Raw genomic sequence first — 23872 nt, 5'->3', positions numbered from 1 at the left:
AAAAAGAATTATAAGACAAAATGTCTCCGTTGTATTTAATATTTGCTTGAATATATATATATGTGTGTGTGTGTGTGTGTGTGTGCGCGCCCTTGTTTTATTGTCCTGAGAACCCAAAACGTTTTGTTAAGTCTAACCAGACAACGAACGTTTTAAAAATTGCTAAATTCAACTAGACAAAATGGACGAACTAAAATTAGCGTTAACACATAAGTTGTAAATTGAAGTGTCTGAACGCTAACAACGTACAGAGGACCATCAAAAGAAATTGCACAAACAATTGGCAGAACACCAACAACGTACAGAGGAACTATTTGCAGAACGTCAATTACGACAGAGGAATTACTTGAAGAAATCGCAAAGGATAACACGCTCTCTGAAAGCGATTCAGCTTTTTCTCAAAATACAATATGGTCCGCAATAGATAATTTTAAGTACGAGGAAGATAGAAAAATCATTTGTAGCTTATTTCCGAAGATATGAAGACTGCGGTAACTGGCCTGACCAGAAGAAGACCATACTGCTGCTGCGAAAACTTGAAACGGCTGAACATGACAAAGTCGTGGATTACCTCTTGCCACGGAAAACAGGATTTATCGTTCAATGAGACGGTAAATATGTTAACAGAATTTTTCTCCTCGAAAAAACATCTCTTTTTTTTCATAAGCGATGGAGATATTTGAATGTGACCAAAGACGATAATGACGACTTTGTCACGTACGCAGCAGTAGTGAACAAGCATTGTGATGACTTCAACCTGTCTGAATTAACAGCAGACAATTTTAAATTCCTTGTTTTTGCACAAGGTTTAACCTCAGGAAAAGATGCGAAAATCAGGTGCAGAGTTTTACGAAGTTTTTTTTTGTTTTTTTTTTACACAGTGATCACCACTTATCAAGGCCCGGAAGCCACTCAGGGATAAGGGTTATTGCAAGTAGATTACGTTAGTGTGGAGATTTGATGAAGTGTTTACTTAAGGGGGCCGTTCATTAGGAATTTGTTAACATTGGACTTGAAGACATCCAAGTTGTAGTCCGGTGGGAAGCAGGCAGACGGAACAGGCGTGCAGTTCTAAGAAAGAAGCTTTGTTCATGGAATCCGCGTTTTGATTTAGGCACAGATATAGTGGGGGAAATTTTTCACAGTGGATTCAGCTAGACGGGTGTTTTTCGTAAAAGATTGGCGAGGGAGGGCCAGAGATTGGAGTTTAGACGAGCACCTGCCATGGAAATAACGATAAAACAAGGATAGGCTCGCAACGTCTCTTCTGTGGGAGAGGTTGCAGGGTAGAGAAAAGGGCATCCCCCACTAAGCCACGAAGTCTATTTTGTACTCTGTCAAGGCAGGATAGGCTGTTTTTAGCAGCTCCTGCCCAGATATGGCAACAGTATTCCATCCTTGGACGTACTTGGCTTTTATATAGTTAGAAAACGAACCGAACTTAACACTGCAAAAATTGACTGAGGATTGTCAAAAAGTTGAAATAATAAAAATATGCGAAAAATATCGAAACAGGCATCAGAAATATAAAAAAAAAAATAAGGAAAAAACCGTCGAAACGGTACATAGAGAATTACCCCTAAAAGTCGGAAAATCAAAAGCACCGAGCCCTTTCTTCGGATGTGGTGGAAAACACTGGGTAAGGGATTGCCCATTTTTAACGAAGATGCTTATATGTAATAAAATTGGACATAAAAGCTCGCACTGCAGGAAAAATCTTAACAAAAGCGGGATACGTCAAACAATAATTAGAGACGTCGTAGATGAAAACCTACTCAAATACGTAACGGTTAACATTATCGGCAAGGATATCAAATTTCAATTAGACAGTGGGTCGGATCTTTCAATTATAAATTTCAAAACATGGAAGAAATTACGAAAACGGACTATGCTAAGAAACAACAGAGCGGCGACGGTCGTCAATGGTACAAAAATTAATTTTGAGGGTGAATTAATCACCAACGTCACCTTGCTAGGAAAAACGGAAAAACTAAAAATGTATGTCTTAAAAAATAGTTAGAACCTGTTTGGTTCCGATAGCGTGGATGAATTTCATTTGTGGGATCTTCCTATATCCACATTTTGCAAAAAAATAGAAATCCATCCAGCTGAAACTGAGAAACTTATAACCAGTTTTAAAAAATGAATTCCCAAATGTATTTTCTCCTGGCCTTAGGAGATGCACAAAAATGGCCGCTGATTTTAAACTAAAACCGAGCATATAATCGGTGCTTAAAAAAACGTAATGTCCCGTTCGTATCTCTGAATAAAATAAATAAGAAACTGGATAGATTAGAAAACATATAGTGAGTGGGCTGCTCCAGTAGTCTACTTAAAAAAAAAAAGGTCCGGAGAAATCGGCATTTACGCTGACTTCTCGACCGGACTCAACGGGTAGTTAAAAGACCTTCACTATCCTTACCCAGCCCACAGGAAGTGTTCACGAAACTAAAAGGCGGCAGGTTTTTCTCTAAGATCGACCTGAGCGACGCTTTACTTACAAATTACTGTCAATGACAAAAGCGCTAACCTCCTCTGTATTAATACTCATTGGGTTTGTACAGATACGAAAGGCTCGCGTTTGGAGTCAAGATAGCACCCGCGATATTCCAGCAAGTCATGGATACCATGCTGCGCGACCTGGACAATGCCACCGCATATCTAGACATCATTATAGCGAGCAAAAGCAGGGAGGAACACGCAAACCATATCAGACAATATTCAGTCGAATACAAAAGTATGGGTTTAAGATCAAAGAAGACAAGTGTGAATTCTTTTTACAAAAAATCAAGTACCTATGACATATTGATAAAGATGGCAGACGCCAAGATCCGGACAGGGCGACCGCTATTAGAGAAATACCGGCACCGGAAAATATAGCACAATTACAAAGTTTTTTAGGCTTGGCAAATTATTACCAAGGGTTTATCCCTAACATGCACAAATTGTGTGTGCCATTAATCAACTATTAAAGAAAGATAAAACTTGGGAGTGGACAGCGGATTGTCAAGCATCATTCCAAGAAATAAAAAAAACTTCTTACTTCAAAACTGCTCCTAGCTCATTTTAACCCGAAGTTGGATATAATAGTCGCTAACGATGCTAGTCAATATGGCGTTGGCGCCTGCATGTTACATAAAATGCCAGATGGCTCAAAACAGCCAATAGCTTTCGCATCCCGGACTCTGCTTCCAGCAGAGAAAAATTATTCTCAGATCGAGAAAGAAGGCCTAGGAATTATTTTTGCAGTTTCGAAATTCCACCAATTTCTGTATGGAAGACATTTTTATCTACAAACCGACCATAAGTCTTTGATATCCATTTTTGGATCAAAAAAAAGACTTCCCACATTCATGGCGAATATGATTTCTCTCCTTAAAACAACTGGCACATGCAGACGGTCTGTCGAGACTAATCCCTGCCAAAATGGAACCTCTTGAAGACTCAGTAATCACGGCACTACGTATTAATAATGAATTGAAAACAATGGTTAATAATATCATCCGCGAACTGCCGGTCACACTTCAGGAAATTAAGGCAGAATCCGTGAATGACGAGTTCATCAAAACCACTAAGCCGAAGTTAACAATGGGTGATACAGGTTCAGATATTTTTTCGGTTTGCGACGAAACGCTGCTATACGGTGAAAGAGTTGTCATCCCCAAAACCCTTCAAAGAAGGATTCTCAAAGACTTTCACATGGGGCATCCAGGAATAAACCGGATAAAAAACCTGATGAGAAGTTTTGTTTACTGGCCAGCTATGGACCAAAACATTACCAATATGGTGAATACGTGCAAAAGATGTGCGTTGGCTGCCAAGGCACCGTCTATAACGCATAAGCTTTGGCCTGAAGCTGAACAACCGTGGTCGATGATCCACATTGACTATGCTGGACCAGTAGCGGATTTTTACTATCTGATAGTAGTGGACAGCTACTCGAAATGACCAGAAGTCTTGAGATGCACAAAAACAACCACGGCTACGACGACACATTTTTTATTGGAGTTGTTTGCTCGTTTTGGGGTTGTGGATTGTCTAGTCAGCGACAACGGTATCCAATTCACCTCGGCAGAGTTCAGAGAATTCTGTGAGACGTACCAAGTTATCTATATTACGACCCCCCCCCACTACCACCCCGCCAGGCCGAACGCTTCGTCGTCACACTAAAAAGGGCGTTAAAAAAAGGCGCGCGGCACACCGACAGAAGAGGCCCTCCAGTATTTTTTGAAGGTCTATAGGATAACAAAAAATCCGAATAAACCAGATGCCGGATCCCCAGCTGAAATCATGTTTGTAAGGAGAATAAAATCAATATTTGATAAGCTGCTGCGAGGAACTTCCCTTTCTTCGCATATGTAAAACCGAACAGAGTTTCTTTCCAAAAACCTTCCAGCTATGGAACACTATATAATGTGGCTGTTTCTCTTCTACCGGAGACATATCTGCAAGTGCAATATTAACATTTTTTTAAAGTTGTCCTCTTAGTGCTTGTCCAGCATTCCACTATTTAAAAAAAAGAAAAAAAATCAGCATGATTTCCGAGGTGCCTTAAACTTTCCAGACTCTTTTGTTCAGTCATTTAAAATTGTTGTAGACTCTTGAAAATTCAGTATCTTATGTAGACTCTTGAAAATTCAGTATCTTATGTAGACTCTTGAAAATTCAGTATATTATTGCCATACACCTTATGAGATGACTGACCAATTTTTATGATTGTCATAGCGAGTGAATTTCGAAAACACAATCGGGACGTGGGGACACTTTAGAAGAACAATATGCAATAAAATTATGTTTTGTTGGAATGCTTCAGACTGTTTTTGGACCATCTTGCATGAATCGAGCATAAGTTTTTTGAGTTATTTAAAAGATTTAAGAAACGCAGTGAGTCTGTGAGCGATTATGAGAGGTGTGAGGGGAGTAAGGTATTCGGAACACCAGAGTTGATTGGCCAAATAAAGAATTTCATGGATAAGGACCATCGTGTCTAGAGACAATTAATACATAGTTTGATGTCAGTGTGGGAAATGTGCCAACAATTATTCGCGAAGTTTGTCCCAAGAGTGCTCCAACCTTGTAACAGACTATTTGACCAGGATATCCCTATAGTCAAGCCATTGCTCCCTGTGACTTTTGGTTATTCATTAAGCTCAAGCAGAACCTTTGAGGTAATAAAAGAGGCTGTGACTCACACACGTGGACTCCCATGGGGCCTTCCATAAGTTGTTGAAACGGTACAACAAGTGCAATGTAACCGGAAAAGATTATTTCGAAGTAATTTCTTCAAAGTAATCGTGTGTACTATCAATAAAAGTGCCTATATGGAGAAAGTCTGGAAACCTATTTGAGGCACCCCGTACGTCCTCGTGAAGAAAAGAAAATGTCGGATTCGTAAATTGATCAAATTATTTTTATAAATAAAATATTTGTAATAAATTGATGGAAATTCATAGGCACTACAACAAAAATCATGTAAGTTTAATTATTTGGAGTTATTTCCCTTGTTTCTCGGCGCCGTTTTAAAAATTGTGAGGCGAAACAGTGGCTCTTCAGTTAGCCATAACATTTGATTTTCTTATTCAAAAATAAAACTTCTTGATTAATTTACCTGAATTTTTGGATATTAAGTAATTACATCCTAATTCTTATATATATATATATATATATGTAATTATCGTGAATGTGTTTTCAGTCCGGAGTTGACGTGGCGTGATGTACAGCACTTGGTCGTTTGGACATCGAACCCAGAAGGACTTCGGAAGAATCGTGGTTGGAAACAAAATGCTGCTGGTTTTTGGGTGAATAGCAGATTTGGGTTTGGTCTTCTTAACGCCATCGGATTGGTCGATGCCGCTGATTCACGAAGGTGGCGGCCTGTACCCAAACAGCGATTGTGTCGCACCAGTTACACCGGAATTCCAAGGTAAATGTTTGGCTTCAGCTTGAAAATAGTATTAATCATTATATGCGCGTATCTCTTTATTGTTTATCTCTACTCTTATCTGTCACACTTGGTTTGCATAGCATTTTTAATTCTTGCATGTATCTATAGAATTTATAAATTTTCTAAATTTTACATATCTATTGACAAATTGTGTGAGTTAAAACACAAGTCAAGTTCTCAAAATTACCATAAAAAAATTTCGTTTTTCATTCAACAGGCGGTTTCAGGCGAAATATTAATAAAAAGCGAAAATAATGACCGTGTGACGTGTTTACAAATACGTCCGCATGCTGAAGTTATATTCCGCGCTCGAAATCATTTTTAATCAAATTCACTTTTTGCTTCGTGGACAGTAACTAAGCAAGATTCACTGTATTTCAGTTTTTTCATTCTTTACATGCTCTTTGAGAAATTATTTGTTCATATTATCAAAAGGCTCTGCTATGCTTTAGTTTTAAAATAATATTATCCGTTATGTGTGCGCATCTATTGTCTGTCACACTTGGTTTTAATAGCATTTTAAATGATTGCACGTATAGGATTTTAATAATTTTTAAATCTTCTAGATGTATTAACTACGTGAGTGAAAACACAAGGTACGCTCCAAAACCTCTCTAAAAAATAATTACATTTTTTCATTCAAAAAAGGTTTCAGGCGAAATATTGAAAAAACGCGAAAATTAAATAACGACCATGTGACGTGCTTGCAAATACGTCCGCACGCTAAAGTAATTTTTCTGCGCTTGATCTTTTGTGACATTAATTAAGCAAGATTCCTTTCAATTTTTATTGTTTTCGTGTTTAATATATAATTCTTTTACAAGATTAATTTGGGTTTTTTTTTGTTTTTGTTTTTTTACACAGTGATCACCACTTATCAAGGCCCGGAAGCCACTCAGGGATAAGGGTTATTGCAAGTACATTACCTTAGTGAGGAGATTTGATGAAGTGTTTAATTAGGGGGGCGGTTCATTAGGAATTTGTTAACATTGGACTTGAAGACATCCAAGTTGTAGTCCGGAGGGAAGCAGGCAGACGGAACAGAGTTCCACAGGCGTGCAGTTCTAAGAAAGAAGCTTTGTTCATGAAATCCGCGTTTTGATTTAGGCACAGATATAGAGTGGGGGAAATTTTTCACAGTGGATTCAGCTAGACGGGTGTTTTTCGTGAAAGATTGGCGAGGGGGGACCAGGGATTGGAGTTCAGACGAGCACCTGCCATGAAAATAACGATAAAACAAGGATAGGCTCGCAACGTCTCTTCTGTGGGAGAGGGGTTGCAGGGTAGAGAAAAGGGCATCCCCCACTTGCGGTGTAATGGATGCACAATTGAATGGTTTCAAGCTTTGCAGTGACGTCACGTGAAGGAAATTTTAACAAATCTCCTCCTCCTCCTCCTCCTCCTCTCTTCCAGCTTTGATTTTAGCCGTCATACATGAACGCTGCTGACAACCCAGCTCGAATGTGTTTTCATTGTAGAAAGTATAGGAGAGTAGAAAGTAGATATTGGTTTTAATTCCGGCAACACCGTAACTTTTATTTTCCTTATTTTTGGCCTTTAGTCCTCACATTCCATCAGCGATGAAGAGGGAAGAATTGCTGTTGGGAGAGGGGGGGTCAGAATCTATTCCATCTACTACTTACAATTAGTAAGTTTTTACCTGGAAGTAGCATTTTCTTTTTTTTTTTTACTCCTTAAATCAAGTAGTTTCATGCCTTGTCTGGGACGATTTCCATTAAAAAATATGGAAAATAAATATCACGGTCAATAAGCAATGTTTTATTTCTGATCTCATAAAAATAATAAAGATTGGAAGTATCGAATTTGTTTTGCAATTATTGCATAGACATCGGCCACGTGACAGGGTTGACTACCAAACGCAAGAAACAGGGACGAATATTAAATGGTGAATCGACAAAGTAAAGATTTGTTTGTTTTTTGTTTTTGTTTGTTTGTTTTCGAATTTCATAATAATTTGGGTTCTACTTGTTCTTGTGATGACTATTCGTCCGTGTGAGATATCTCGCGTCTTCCCGGGCGAGAAGGCCGTATTGGACAAATACAAGGCATCTGTACTTTAAAATGTGTAGTTCTGGCGATGGCAGAGAGAGAGAGATATTGTTATGGGAACTTAGCCATTCACTCATAATGGACTTTTCTAATCATAAAAACCCAGAGTCTAATACTATCGATAGGAATTATCGCGACCTAACGCGAGACTACATATCGTCTAATTAGCAGTCGGAAAATTCAAAAACCCCCTTTCTTTGTAATCACTTTCTACAATATATTCGTTTCTACCTCAACTCGTGGTCCAAGTCTTTTTATAACCTTTATCTAGGGCAACGAAACATAGAGAGAGAGAGAGAGAGAGAGAGAGAGAGAGAGAGAGAGAGAGAGAAAGAGAGAGAGAGAGAGAGAGAGAGAAACACAACTGTTTACAGTCTTTTAATATGTGTAGTTATTCATTACATTTCAAGCTACTATTCTTGGCCTTCGGGACAACCGACTGGCCGTACTTCCCCTGCCTGCCCAACATCTAAAAGCTCTTGTCAAACTCTTGTCCTCGCTCCTTTGGGACAGAGGAAGATACTGGGTGAGCAGACAGGTCTGTATTCAACGTCCGTGTGAGGGAGGCTTGGGAATGCCGGACTTGAAGTGTCATCAAGACGTTGAGAGGCTGGCCTTCCTGAGCCACTATATGCAGGATGACCAACCGTGGCACCCCGTGGTTACTGTCGCCTTCCCCGACCTCGTTCTCGACCCTTCCATCGAGAGCCGTCGCAGGCCGCGGGGAGAATGCTTACATGAAAGAGTGCCGAGCCGCGCTAAAACGATTACCAAGGTCCAGTGACCTTGTGACTGCTACCCGTAGGGAACTCCACAGGGATCTAGTGAAGGGGGCCGCCGACGACCCGCTATGCGCGCGTTTGGGGTGGCAGCAGAGTGAGATCCGCTCCGCGTGGAGCTGGGCGCCAGGTTCGAGTCATCTGAACAATTCGGAGTTCTCTCTGACCTGGCGATTGGCCCGAAATGCACTTCCACTCAACAACATACAATGCAGTTCCGGGTTTTTGGAGTCGCCTGATTGTCCCCGTTGTGGGACAACGGCCGTAGAAACTACGGATCACGCTTTCTTCGATTGCCGCGAACTCCGCCAGTACTGGTCGTATGTCAGCGAAGTGACGGCTCGCATCGATCCTGAGCATCCTCGCCCAATTACTGTATCCAATGTTGTGGACAACGTGAGGCCGCCGTGGGACCGGGAAAGACAAATGGTCTACGTTACGATCCTGGCCGTGGCGAGAATGGTGATTTGGACGTCGCGCCTGCAAGGTTGCCGGGGGGGGTTGTCTTTTTCTGATCAAGATCTGATCGCTTTCTTTAAACACCAACTACGGGTGAAGATCAGATGTGATAGAAGAAGGCTGCATCGCGCGGCATTTGACAGAAGATGGATACATGTGGCAAGTCTGTGTGTACGAAGAGGAGCCAAATTTGAATACGTGTTCCCCGCCTAGGTGTGGAACGTGCAGTTCTGTAAAGTAAAATTAAACAAGTAGCCTCTCAGCTAGCTGAGTGTGTGTTCCATCCCTCCCCGATTAGGAAGCCTCCAAGATCCCCATCCCCTCTTACCTGCAATTTTTGTTTTCACCCCTTCCTCTAAATTTTACCCATCTTGGAGAAAAAGAAATACAAACTAACCTCCATCCCTTATCCACAAAAATTTATTTTCTCCATTCACCCCCATCTAGAGGGTATCCCCACCTAGAGACTGACCCGCAGAAGCGAGGTTCCTTTTACAAACCTAGTGGAACGGGCAGTCTATCAACTAGACGGGGTTGGGAGGGTCCTACTAATCACCTTTTGTTTTTTCTTCCCCTGTCCTCGACACAAATGAATTATTGTACCATTTTATTGTTATCTTTTTTGTTTTTACACGTCAATAAAAAATGTTTTAAAAATTGGGAGTTAAGTAGGACGTCCCCCAATATGAAAGGGTGAATGCGGTATTATGGTGAAAGAAGATACTAGCTGGGAGAAATTTTTGACTTTGTTTAGTTCTGGAGTGACAAGGATGACCAACGACCCCCACAATCTCCCCTTTTGAGTTGGCCATGTGCCTAAGTTTTTTGTTCATCGTTGATTTTGACTGTATTTTTTAACATGAATAAAAGATTTAATATCTCAAAGTGTAGTATCTGTTCTTCAGATGCTGCACTTCTATTTCTTGTTCTCTTTCGGTGGAGGAGAAATCCTTCACGACTGAGACAATTTTTATTTTTGTACCTTTTCTCCACGTTAAAAAACGACCCTGGTGTCTAACTCTGTCCCGTGGGGAGGCATAGTAAATAGGTACATTTCAAGGTGTATTTCATCTGGCGGTGGCGGATAGATAGTGTAAGAAAGAGGGAGAAATTCAACTGTGGTGGCCTTTTAATATGTACAATTCTTTATTACATTTTAGAGTGCATTTCTTCTGGAAGTGTCGTAGGGAAGTGGCGTAGAGGAAGAGGGGAGAGAGAGACTGAACTGTTGGCGGCCTTTTAATATGTGTAGCCATACTTTAGGATACATTTCACTTAGCGATGGCGTACAGATAGATAGATAGATAGATAGATAGATAGATAGTGTGTGTATGTGTGAGAGAGAGAGAGAAACTCGACTGTTGGCGGCCTTTTAATGTGTAGTTCTTTATTATATTAAAGGCTGCACTTCTCCCAGAAATAGCAGAGAAGAAAAAGTGCGAGAGAGAGTAAACTGTTGGTGACCTTTTAATATCTAAACTTAGTACTGTTTCTTCGCACAGTGGCCTTTTTCGCTAGCTCTCTGTAGCTGACCGTTTCGTGCAATGAACATCCAGATATAGACAATCTTTAACATCTCTTCATTTACCATTTTTCCATCAATAACTCTGATGATAGTCACTTTAGACTACGACTGTCTGCTCACCAAAGGGAAATATGTGCACGGAGAATGACTTTTTAAATTGGTCAAGTGTGGCTCAATCAGACGACCCAACCTACTTGGTTCTTTCGTCTAAATCCAACTCTTGCTTAAGGTGCCTTGGCAATATAACAGTTGTGTTTGTTTTTCCTATGGCTCATTATTTCATTTTTTTATGTCAGGCAGCTTCGCAGTGGTAAAGAGGTTTCCATCGAGATAAACACCGACGCTTGCAGAGGAACTTACAATGAGACGAACTTCTTGGAACATGTGCAAATCATCATAGATGTCGAGCATAACAACAGGGGTGTGCTTGAAATTACGGTCATCTCACCTGCAGGTAATAAATCGCATAATTATTGATAAAGTATTAGTTTATAAAGGAAATGGCAATTTATGCTAGTTGTGTATAGAAGAGAAGCTTACCATAATGCAATACAATCATAGTAATAACTTACTTAACAAGAGTCAGACTCGTATGAAAATGCCATCATATACATTTCTTGATCGCAACGCATGACGTAGGACAGAACAAGTAACCATTTCTCGAATTTAGCCCTTTTTTAAGCCGTTGTTTGATCTTCAAATATTTTTGTTTTGTTCTCTGCTTTTGAACTCTTTATTTTATTAAAAACTGATGTTTTATATTTTTGTTCAACTTGACAATTTCTTGTGTATGGAAGCGATTCTTTGGTAGAATAGGGGTGCAATTAAAATGACTATCTTTGGTTTAGAAACAGATCAACCGTAATACTTAACTTTTTGTGCTAATGCAGAGAGCGATCCGCGCTATTTTTTAAATCGTATTTCCACGTTTAATTAAAGTTTTATATGTTTTCTTTTTATTTATTAAATTGTAAGGTTAAAGTACAGAATAGGCACAAAACACCCTCCCCTCCCCATGTTAAAAATCGCTTTTTAAATAATTAAGTTATTTCAGCACAGATCACTCTCTGCATGAGTACCTAACTTTTTTGTTACAAATAAAATAAACACGTTAAAATAAGTTAAAACACTTAGGTAGGTAGAAGAGTAACTTATTTTGCCTTTGATAACATGTATTTGTTATGTTTTTTATCACGTTTTGTTGGCTATAACTGGAAAATGTCCACTTTTCGCCCATGAAATATAATTTAAACCAGAAATTCAATTCTTTCGAATTGACAGTTTAAAGGCTTCAAAGTCAATTTCGAATATCGAGACCCCAGAAGAAAACATTTTTCTCCATTAATAATAGCCGTAATAATTGTTGTGAAAGTAATTTTAAATTGGCAAATAGAAAGTAATTTCTGGTGATAATTAAGTTAGATATTATGATTCAGATTTGTGTTTATAAACAAAAATAAAAAACAAACTTACTATTGTATAATTGAACGAAAAAATGCTTTTTTCTTCAATTATACAATAGTAAGTTTTTAATACAATTCTGTTAAAATCGGGTTTCTTATTTTTCCCCTCTTTGACAAGACTCGTCCAAATTTGGAAACATCTCTGACTTTGAAATGAAACCATAAAATATCGCTGCATTTTCGTTAATACGTCCGCAAAATGTCGAGAATTATCTTTTTTCTTTATTTTTTATTTTTTTTTTTTTTTTTTTTTTGTTCGTTTCAATATAGATCTTCTTTTTCACAGAAGAAAATATTGTTAAAAGAGAAAACATTGGAAGCGCAATTTTTATTTCTCGGCCATTTTTTTTTTTTTTTTTTCATCTTGTCCATCTTTTCCGTTTCCTATGCTCAATTGTAGCATAGAGGCAGTGAGAATATTTCAGCAATTTTTGCTTGATTTTCGCCCATACTTAAGATTGCATTTTTAGTCATGAAATAAAATTATGATGTACTTTTTAAAGTCTTCAAAATGAACATTGATTAAATGTTTTTATCGCTGGTGGTCATTTAAAAAAAAATGGGCACTTTGAATTATACCCAACAAAATAGAAACTTGATACAAAAGGAATGTAAAAATGTTATCAAATGCAAGATCTTCATCGTGACAGTTATGGGGCGGGTTTCTACCAGTATTTTGATTCATTTTAGATTTTTGAGTACATATCGATACTCTAAATATAATCGTCTCATGTCCGCCATTTGTCTTGCTTGTTCTAACGTAACACTCGACATTGCTTTTTTTTTAAGCAAATAAACGTTTTAAAATAAGTTAAAACGCAAAAAAAAAAATCTCCGGGTAGGTAGAAGAGTCACTTATATTGCCTTTGGTAACATTTGTCATACATTTGTTTTTTGACAACTTTTTCGTTTTGTTGCCTGCACAACAAAATTACCCTTGAAAATATATTTTTACACCAAAAAATATTTTAAGTTTTTATTTTCGCTGGAAAATTGGAATAGCGACCGCATCGATCTTTCTCCCCCCCCCCTCAAAACGTATATTTTTATTCACCAGACGAAGGGTTCATTTTCCTATTATATTTTCATAGTAAACTCGACATTGATTTTATAACCGGTGTAACAGATTTAAAACATTTCTTTCCATCTTCTGATCAAATTATGCGATTCGCTTTTTAGCATGTTTTTCGTTCCTACATGACTTGCACGTTTATTTACTTTTAAGAGAATATTGAAATTTAGAAAAAAAAATCATTCTTTTTAAGCTATTAAATAATTAGGAATGTATTTTGATTGTTTCACAAACAAGTCAGCCATTTTATATTTTTTTAGATGGTTAAGTGAGAAATAGTTTGGTTTACTTCGTGGCCTTTGGGAGCCTTTAAACTGTTCAATAGTCATTTAAATTCTTAACAATTTCTCGTAAGACCAAAATGTTTTGAAGCTATCTGCATCCGATAATTTTACAGATTCAAACAAAGTTCACTATAATAAATTTAGTTACTTTTTTATAACATTTTCGTCCAATTAATTCGTGAATCAAAAGAACAGGCGACTCGAAGTCCGCAGCAGTATCAGATAAAAAAATATTCGCATTATACTTAATTATTTTTTGCATAAATAATAATTAAAAAAGGAAAAAAAAAAAAGGAATAAAAAAGCTTATGCTACCGTGCTGAAATAATGACGTTATTTAGAAAGCCATTCTCAACATGGGGAGGAGGGGAGTTATTTTGTAATTATTCTGTACTTTCACCCAACAATTTAATAAAAAGATATCGTGAAACTTGAATTTAACTTTAAAATACTATTTTTAAAAAAAGAGCACAAGTGCATAAGCACTAATTATTGTTTCACTATTTTGAATTTGTTTTTAGTATTATAAAATATTTCATAAAAATATTGATTTCTTTTTCATCTGACATTGTTTGCTGCGAACTGTTCCTCTGATCTAGCTATTAATTAATAACTAAATGATACCGTAATAGTTAGATACTATTTTTGAAATAAAATGAAAATAAGCTCTCCCAGACAACAGCAGATACACACAGCCAGGTTATGAATCGAATGTATTTCCAATTATACCGACTATAAAGTCGGTGTCCATTTTTTTTTAATGAAAATATAATGAAGTTGAAAAGTAGTTGTTGCCCCTGATAGTAGCCCCCTACACCAAAATGGCAATGTGCCTTGTTTGGGGTGAAAATGTAATTAAAAAAAAGTTTAAAAAAAAAAAAAAATTGAAAAGTCTATAGTCGGATTATCTGCGAATTTACATTCGATTTTTTTTTTTATCCTTTGAATCTCCTCAAAACAAAAAGAAAAATGCTTCCAAACCTAAAGAATGGCTTTGTTTTATTGTAGGAACGGAGACGAGTCTTTTGCGTGGTCGACCGAAGGATAAATCAACAGACGGGATAACAAATTGGGCGTTTATGTCAGTGCACACGTGGGGGGAAGATCCAAGCGGAACATGGACCATTATCATCCGAGATAAGGTGAGTGTGTTTTTGTTTTTTTATTACAATCAAGTCGGTACACATCTGCGTTGCTATTTTTATTATTAGTATTATTATTATTATTAGTAGTAGTAGTAGTAGCAGCAGTATTTACTCGCTAGGAGTAGTCACGCAGGCCATCATCAAAGATCTCTCCTTGAGAACAACTTGTGGTGTTATCTGGAGTCGTAGTGACAACAAGGCTCCTCAGATTTCCAGTACTTTCGATAACCTTTGCAGATGTTTTTGCGTTATCGCAAAAGCCGCTTACCATTTATTTCTCGTTGGCAGCGACCATTGCTCTTCATTGGAATTTGAGTGGCAATAAGCCTTCCCAAGGTCCCAATCCTCTTTGCACTCATCCAGCAGAGGTCTGGCTAGTGCTTTCTCTCATCGGTCTTTCCATTATCCTTGACCCTCCTCACTTATTTGGTGTGGTGCCAGTTTGTGGTGACATGCACGCAATTAAGGGGTTAAGAGTTGTTGTTATTATTATTATTATTATTATTATTATTATTATTAACAACTCACTAGGAGTTTTCACACAAATCATCATCTGCGATTGCTCACCGGTGGTGTGCCATGGACTCGAAATGCAAACAATTTTCTCAAGATTTTTATCATTTTACACCTCTTTCGATAAAAAATTCAAATAATTTGGCACTATCGCAAAAGCCGTTTACCAATATATTTCTCGCTGACAACAACCATTTGTCTTCAGTGGGATTTGAGCGACAATAATTTTTTTTCTGGGGCTCCAGTACTCTCTGCACCTTTTTAGTGGAGTTCTGGCTAGTGCTCTCCCTCTTCGATCTTTCCGTCTTTAACTTTTCATGACTATTCTGTGTTGATCTGGCCAAGGCTGGTGTCATCATATTGTGATTTGGGGGGGGGGGCAGTTTATGATATTTCTTTCAGTTTTACTTCTGTCAGGTTAAAAATATGGAACGCTTCACGATTCGGCGTGTCATCCTTGCGCAGGAGCAATGCTAATTTTCTCTAATTTTCTCTAAGGTATATGAACAATCTTAGTATATGTACTGTCGAAACGAGTGCATCATCATTAGCAGCAGCAGCAGCAGCAGCAGCATCAACAACAACAACAACATTCCAGACCTCCACTAAGAAAAGTGCGGAGATTATTGAGGCCTTGGGGAACATTTTTGCCCCCCAACCCCCAGAAAAACACCAATTCGCCATTGCCAGCGAAAGATCAAATGTAAGTGTTTGTTGTGATAACTGGAAATCATCTACACTGGTTATCAATAGAGGTGGAGAGAGCACTAGAAATCTGGATACTTGTTGTCACTCAGAATCCATGGAAGACCAAAGATTATTGCTAGTGAATGATCGCCCGTGATGGCCCGTGTGAGAATTGCTAGTAAGTGGGTAATAATAACAAATCCACCACCACAACCATGTTTCAGTACTAGGACTTATACTTTATTCATTTATTTCGTATTAATTAGATTATTCTATTATTGGAATCGGTTTCTCCGAAATCTTTCTAGAATTCTTTCTAGAAAGACATCGAGTTCTTATGGTTGAGATCACGTGAAGGTTGCCAACATCTTAAGTGAATCTGTTTCGGTGGAATGAACTGGATTCGAACTTGACACACCCAGTTGGTCGTTCTGTTTCGTAAACCACAGGTATTTACTCCCTTCTTCCTACAGGAAGATGTGACACAAGGTCAAAATGTGGGAAGAATCAAGCAAGTGTTCCTGAAGAAGAAGAATAAACTTGCCCACACTCAAAGGGGTAGACAAGATTTAGGTTGGTTGATCTCCTAGGACTACTCAGGACAAATACTACAGTCAGATGGATAAAACACTATCACCACCAAGTGTATTGAAAGTATAAGAAAGCTTAGACCGGGCGCCCTTCCCCGACCACATTCCTTAAAAACTGTATTAATCTCGATTGATGCTGCACAAAAAGTCGTTTCTCTTTGACGGGTTTCCATAGACATAGCTGAGAACCCGATCTATCTCGACTTTGAAACTAAAGTTATTCTTTTAACAGACAAGATTAATGAGGTATGCCAGCCCGAAATAAAAAGGTTTAAGACACCAGCAACTCATCTTTCATGTTTTCTCCCGTTTGTTCCAAACATATCTGCAACAAGAAAGACCATGGCTTGATGATCGTCGACTCTTTGATGCGCTTATGGTTTGGTATATTTAAGCAAATGACGAGAGGTTATCCTCAACAGTCGCCCCAATCCCTACTAACTACGAAGGAAATAATCTTAATTAAAAAGAAATATCTTCTCAGCTATGCATGTGTATATGCATGTGCTCATTAATTTTTTTTTTAACTTCTTCCTTTGAAGATTGCAACGCTGAGTATGGGACAGGCAAACCAGCTGCTAACATTGCCCTGCTTTTTATTGAAACCAACCGAAAGCTCTTTTTAGTATCCTCGTTGTTTCCTTAAGTGCAATTGTTTGGATCTCTTTTGCACTTGGTTCACGAGGAATATTGGTTAGGTGGGACTTCGGGTTCTTCATTATAAGCTCTGTGGCACCTATAATAACTGTTATGATTGATATCTCTAAGATTCCAGTTTCTTTTCATATCATACATGAGACCTTAATATTTGGTCATGTGTGTGTCTACGTGTGTATATATATGTGTGTGTACGTTTTGTTTCATATTTTAAATTTAAATTTTGTTTCTTTTCGTCATTCATTTTGATTCTGCAGGGTTCGGACACGAATTCAAGCGGCGTCCTCAAGAAGGCAACTCTACGCATGTACGGAACAGTAAATCCACCTGACCATGTGGTGCGAGCCGGTGGTAGACGTCATTACCACGCCAAAATGAAGGATACTTTCCATCAAATAATTCTAAAACCGGTGAGTATGATAAGAGTCCCTTGTGGTGGGTGGGGATAGAGTAATCGGTGATTAAATGTCTAAGAACCTTGGTACAAACCTGTTTTATGCAGGCTGTAGTGTCCGTTGACAAAGTAAAAGAAAAAAGAAAAATGGCTGAAGTTTTTTTATATGCTTACAATCTCGTCACCTGATATGGAAATGAAATATTTCCAGTTTGGAATAAAAAGCCTGATTTTTCAGAGACCGGTATAGTTTGGATTTGGATGTTAGAGTTGCAAGTTTTAACAGCCCAGTTACAAGTTTTGGAGTAGTAAGTTTTGACAACAGTGCATCGAATTTAACCCCAGAAATTGTTACTTGGAACTTAACTCAATCACATAATCTTAAACACATCTTTAAAAATATCGTTGTTATTTCAGCTACACATATGCATACAGAATTTTGAATTTAATTAAAAGTTTATTTTTTATTTTTAGATGTTCGCTTCTCTTTAATTTGAAAATTACTTTTATTCTGGATTCTTCAGACTACTGTTCACATCGTAGATGTTATTTTCGTAATGTTCCGATCGACACAACCTCTGACCTTTTTCATATCTTGTCAAACTCAGAAATCTCTCTCTTGCACTCGAATCTGCGAGGAATTTCGAACGGAACTCGTTATTTAATCCACGGATGTATCATGATCTCGTTCCGTCAGCTATGACTAGGTAGAGGTTACATCGATCGAAACGTTAAGATGAGAGCAGTAGTCAGAAGAATCCAAATGATGCGAATATCAAAGGCTTTCGATAAGGTATGGCATAAAGCCCTACTTCACAATATTTCCAGCTACATGGTATAACTGGAAATGTTTTCTCGATAATAAAATAATTTCTCTCCGATAGGTTCATAAGAGTAGTAGTTGATGGGCAGAAATCAGAGGCCCACAGTATTAATGCCGGAGTCCCTCAGGGGTTCATCCTGGGCCCAACTCTCTTCCTGATCTAAATCAATGATCTCCCAAAACACATACTTAAATCATTCATTGACATTTATGCTTATGACATGACCATCTATGGCAGCACATCAAAGGCCGTAAATGACAAAGTTCTTTCAGATTCTCTCTCCTCTGATCTTGAGCGCGTGGTACAGTGGGGTAGGAGGTGGCTGGTTACTTTTAATGCATCTAAAACCAAGCTTCTATCTTTACATCATCAACGCTCTGATCCCCATCTGGCATCAATTGATATGGATGGCTCTCGTCTAGGGGAAGCTCCATGTTTTGATAAGCTTCTGGGCTTGACCTTTACCCCTGACCTGAAATGGAATACGTACATCAAGTCAGTTGCCAAGATCGCTGGAAAAATGGTAGGATCCTTCTACCGCCCCAGAAGATATCTCACCCCTGATGCAATTCTTTATCTGTATAAAAGCCAAGTACGTCCAAGGATGGAGTACTGCTGCCACATCTGGGCAAGGGCTGCTAAAATTAGCATATCCTGCCTTGACAGAGTACAAAATAGACTTCGTGGCCTAGTGGGTGATGCCCTTTTCTCTTCCCTGCAACCCCTCTCCCACAGGAGAGACGTTGCGAGCCTGTCTTTGTTTTATCGTTACTACCATGGCAGGTGCTCGCCTGAACTCCAATCTCTGGTGCCCCCTCGCAAATCTTTCACGATAAACACCCGTCTAGCTGAATCCAGTCAAACATTTTCCCTACTCCTTATCTGTGCCAAAATCAAAACGTAGATTCCATGAACAAAGCTTCTTTCTTAGAAGTGCACGCCTTTGGAACTCTGTTCCGGTTGCCTGTTTCCCACCTGACTACAACCTGGATGTCTTCAAGTCCAATGTGAACAAATTCCTGATAAACCGTCTCCTTAGGTAAAACACTTTATCAGATCTCCAAAACTAACGTACTGTACACACAATAACCCTTATCTCCGAGTGGCTTCCGGGCCTTGATAAGTGGTGACTACCTTGTAAAAAAATAAATAAATAAATAACAAAAATAATCAATCTTCATCTCAAAAACCAAGAAACGTCATTTTATAACGTTTAAAACTAATGTTTTCAAAGATGTAACCAAACTCCTTCTATGTATTATAAATTCGCGCCAACCACGCAATCAAACACATCGATTTCAGATTGACAAACAACTGTCAATGACACCGGACGTATCATTTTCTCTCTCTACAAGGGGCTGACCATTCGGGGTTGATACCACCAGCGAAATAAAGAGAAAAAGGCTTAAACCAACAGTTTCCTTTGAAAAAGTTGCTTTATAACGAACGTCTAAAAATAATTTTAATCGTTTAATAAAATATTTTAACATTATTTTCCTTTCGAACATTTCCAGTTAAACTTACGAAATAATATTTTCAGAACTGTAACCAAACTCTTTCTATTGAAGTAAATTTTATCAACTGTAGGCTTACAAATTTGTATGTCCATTCGAAGATGACACGGTCTGACGACATTGTTGTTAATTGTTATCCGTAAAGTGGGTACAACAACACTGTTACGCCTCTACGTGGCTCGATTTCTGTAAACGAACGCCCCCGTTCTTGAAACGACTTGATTTTATGCAAACCAGGACCATCTAATTCACGTTGAGTATTTACTTTTCTTTTACAATCAACAACTGTAGTTTCCTTCTTAGTCTCGTTTGGCTTACTGTTTAGACTTAAATAAATAATTATTCACGCTTCAACGTGGTATTTATTCATGGTTCACCTTCTTCTCTTTCTCGTCGCCAGTGTTGTGAGCCGGTTAGAGTTCGAAAACAAGACACAACTCGATATTTAGTGGAAACAAAATATATTGAAAACAAAACAAAACAAATACAACTAATAAATAGAAATGGTTATACGTCAGTCCGACTGCCATGTGTGTGACAGACATATTTTCCAGACTTTAATAGTACCTATTTACTATGCCTCCCCACAGGACAGAGTTAGACACCAGGGTCGTTAGTAGAAGAGTTAATTCTTATCCGTAAAGTGGGTGCAACAACACTGTTACGCCTCTACGTGGCTCGATTTCTGTAAACGAACCCCCCGTTCTTCAAACGACTTGATTTTATGCAAACCAGGACCATCTAATTCACCTTAGTTTCATGTTACCATTGAGTATAAAATCAGCTATACGTCGCCATTTTTGTTTTTCTAGTTTTAAAGAAGTAAACTTTACAAAACGCGCAGACGCGTAGGCGTTTCTAAGGTAAGTTATTTCGCAATCCCTATAATTTTTTTTCCGACAGAAAATCCCCGTAACTTTATAGACTGAGATGAAATATTACAAAGTGTTTTTGTTCTTCTTTTCGACAGGATGACCCTCTAAAAGATGTGAACCTTGATTTGGCCGAAAAACTTTTCGCTTCGATTCAACTAAAAAAGAATCGCCAGCGCCAACGCTGGCTAACGGAACTTGAACGGCAGGAAGAACCCCAAAAGGATTTCAATGATTTTTATGACCAAGTATTTTTGGTGTGACGCTGCAGACAAACACGTGGTGCCTTTGCACTTCTTAGCTGCACCTAAACATTTATATACTTGACCTATGACTCTCTTAGAAAATTAAAACTATCTAACAATGCACACTGTGTTCATGCTTGTGTTTATCTGTATTGTATGTGTGTGTGTGTGTGTGTGTGTGTGTGTGTGTGTGTGTGTGTGTGTGTGTGTGTGTGTGTGTGTGTGTAACATATCTCAACACGCATGCACACGCGCACACACGCACATCCATATGATACTCGTACCGGTGAGAATGTGTGTGAGGGCACTTCTTAACATATATACTCAACGATTTTTTTATCGACAGACTTGAAATTTGGTATATTGGGTATTCAGACATGTAGAAAACTTTTACAATGGTTTTCATTCGGAAAAAAGGGCTCCTAAAAAGAGGGGAATTGAAAATTTGGTACTTGGGAATCATCGGATTTTTATCTGCTTATCAATTGTTTCACGAATTCACATGCGCGGCCGTGAAACATGACAGCTTATTTATGTTAAGAATAAGTAGGTTTTTAAACACTGTAAAGATCGTTTCAAGCTGGTCTAATGGTTATCGTACTTGACTTCCCGTCTTTAGGTTTTGATTTTGATCTCAGCTCGAGTATTTTTTATTAACAATAAGTGAACTGTTTAGTAAAAAAAAAAAAACCATAATACTCGCATGCACATGTCTCAATTTCTGCATTAATTAAAATATATTTCTGCGTATTTTACGACCGGGCAACGCCGGGTGGTCTGCTAGCATATACCTTTCGGTATTTATTATTATAGTAAATAATTGTGTGTGTGTGTGTGTGTGTGTGTGTGTGTGTGTGTGTGTGTGTGTGTGTGATCCACAGATAGTACTGTTTCGCAGTTTACAGTTCATCAGTGCGGCTAGACAAGCAAGTGATTCAAGCCGGAATCGAAACTCAACGCGCGAACTTACAGTGAGCATCTCTACCCCTATATTATCATATAGCACCCGAATGATTAGGATATGTTTAAAAGGAATCAATAAAGTGTCCGACCGCAAATTTGAGAGTAAAAATACAAATTATTTATTTCAAACTGTAAGTTACATTAATTTTTTTATCTTTATTTCGGACTATTAGTCTCATCTTTATTAGTTGTTGTTTTTGGATCTTTTTATCGGTTCACAACGTTTCGGCCAACTTCCTCTGGCCTTCGTCAGGTGGTAACCGCGACGGATAGGAACTTCGAATCTCCTAACTGCATTCTCAGCCATCACTGCCAATTAATTGGTCAAAATGTGGTGAGACGACAACAACTACGGATGGCAGTGATGGCTGAGAATGCAGTTAGGAGATTCGAAGTTCCTATCCGTCGCGGTTACCACGTGACGAAGGCCAGAGGAAGTTGGCCGAAACGTTGTGAACCAATAAAAAGATCCAAAAACAACAACTAATAAAGATGAGACTAATAGTCCGAAATAAAATAAAAAAATTAATATATAATGCTCATCTCAAAATGAATTCCAATTAAGGAATAATATATATGTAAGTTACATATTTCAAAGACGTATCATAGTTTCATTGAGGGGAATTTACCATTTAAAGAGTATTAAATAGCGAATTAACTCCTTGCCGACTCACTAAATGATAACAAATCTGTGTTTTCATTTGCTAAGTCGCTAATTATTTGATTAGATTTTGAACCGCTTTTAAAAGGTCACTCCACCTCAATGAAACCATTGTACATCTATGAAATATATAACAATATAATTTTTAAGTAAATCATTTGTAATATATATATATATATATATATATATATATAAACCGGTAATTAGTAAAAACCTGAAGAGACTGCTCAATACTATTGCAGAGCAAATATGTGTTTTATTGCCGTTTTATCTGTTTGGTTACATATGTTTCAGATGTTGGACCATGTTTACGATCCACCACATGGATATATATATTTGTATATTTATATCTACGTGCGCATGTATGTGTATGCGTGCATTTGGATGCTATTATCTGTATGTATATGTGTATCTATATGTATATATGCATGGGTGAACGTATGTATGGCTATATCTTGACTTATTTGCGTGTATGTGTTTGTATGTGTATATATGCCTATACCACAATGCACTTGACACTGAAAACAAAGTTAAGCATAATCATTGCCCAAAGCACCATGTTAGGAGCCCACCCCCTATATATATATATATATATATATATATATATATATATATATATCAACTTAATATTTAACCTTTAAATCTTTATACCCCATTTAATTTTTTTTCCTAGACACTATAAATTAATCCCTATCCAATAAGCAATGCAAATCAATACAGACCCCTAAAAATTAAACCAGCAACATGTATTTTGAACATATCTCACCATACGTCTACCTAACCTCACATTATTAACTATACCCGCTTATTTCTTTATCCTTTATTTGTTTATTTATTTGCCCTAACTTTACTTAGCATAAATATACACATCTCTATGTGTATATATATATATATATATATATATATGTCTATATATGTATGTGTATATTTATATTTTATGAATATGTATATTTGTATAATTGTATATACGTGTATATGGGTGCATGTGTGTGTATGCGCGTATGTGTATATGTATATTTACATCTACATCTCAATGGAGATACGTACATTTATCTTCATTTGTATAGGTATAACTGGGTATATATATATATATATATATATATATAGCCTTATGTGTGCTTATGTATATATTTCTATGCGTACGTGTATGAATGTATGTGCTCATGGGTCGTGTGTAAATGCATGAGTGGGCATTGGTATATCTTTGTCTA

General features: G+C 37.7%; 1 protein-coding gene and 1 pseudogene across 1 annotated transcript in view; one reads left to right on the top strand and one right to left on the bottom strand.

Annotated features, from left to right (window-relative positions):
• LOC145276735 (neuroendocrine convertase 1-like) overlaps positions 1–21160 on the top strand; it is a 463447-nt gene extending 442287 nt beyond the window's left edge. Inside the window, exons 11-15 of the mRNA XM_080127958.1 lie at positions 5693–5923; positions 11074–11231; positions 14605–14738; positions 17446–17598; positions 20891–21160. Coding sequence (XP_079984084.1) covers positions 5693–5923; positions 11074–11231; positions 14605–14738; positions 17446–17598; positions 20891–21055 — 841 coding nt within the window. The 3' untranslated portion in view covers positions 21056–21160. The remainder of the gene's footprint in view (positions 1–5692; positions 5924–11073; positions 11232–14604; positions 14739–17445; positions 17599–20890) is intronic.
• Positions 15675–15794, bottom strand: LOC145277336 (U6 spliceosomal RNA; annotated as a pseudogene).
• Positions 21161–23872: the final 2712 nt, after the last annotated feature.

Source organism: Euprymna scolopes, chromosome 5 (genome assembly GCF_053919585.1).
Source record: "Euprymna scolopes isolate OS-2025 chromosome 5, ASM5391958v1, whole genome shotgun sequence".
Lineage (NCBI taxonomy): Eukaryota > Metazoa > Mollusca > Cephalopoda > Sepiida > Sepiolidae > Euprymna > Euprymna scolopes.
Note: the sequence above shows the minus strand (reverse complement) of the source record. Positions and strands in the feature narration are given on the sequence as shown.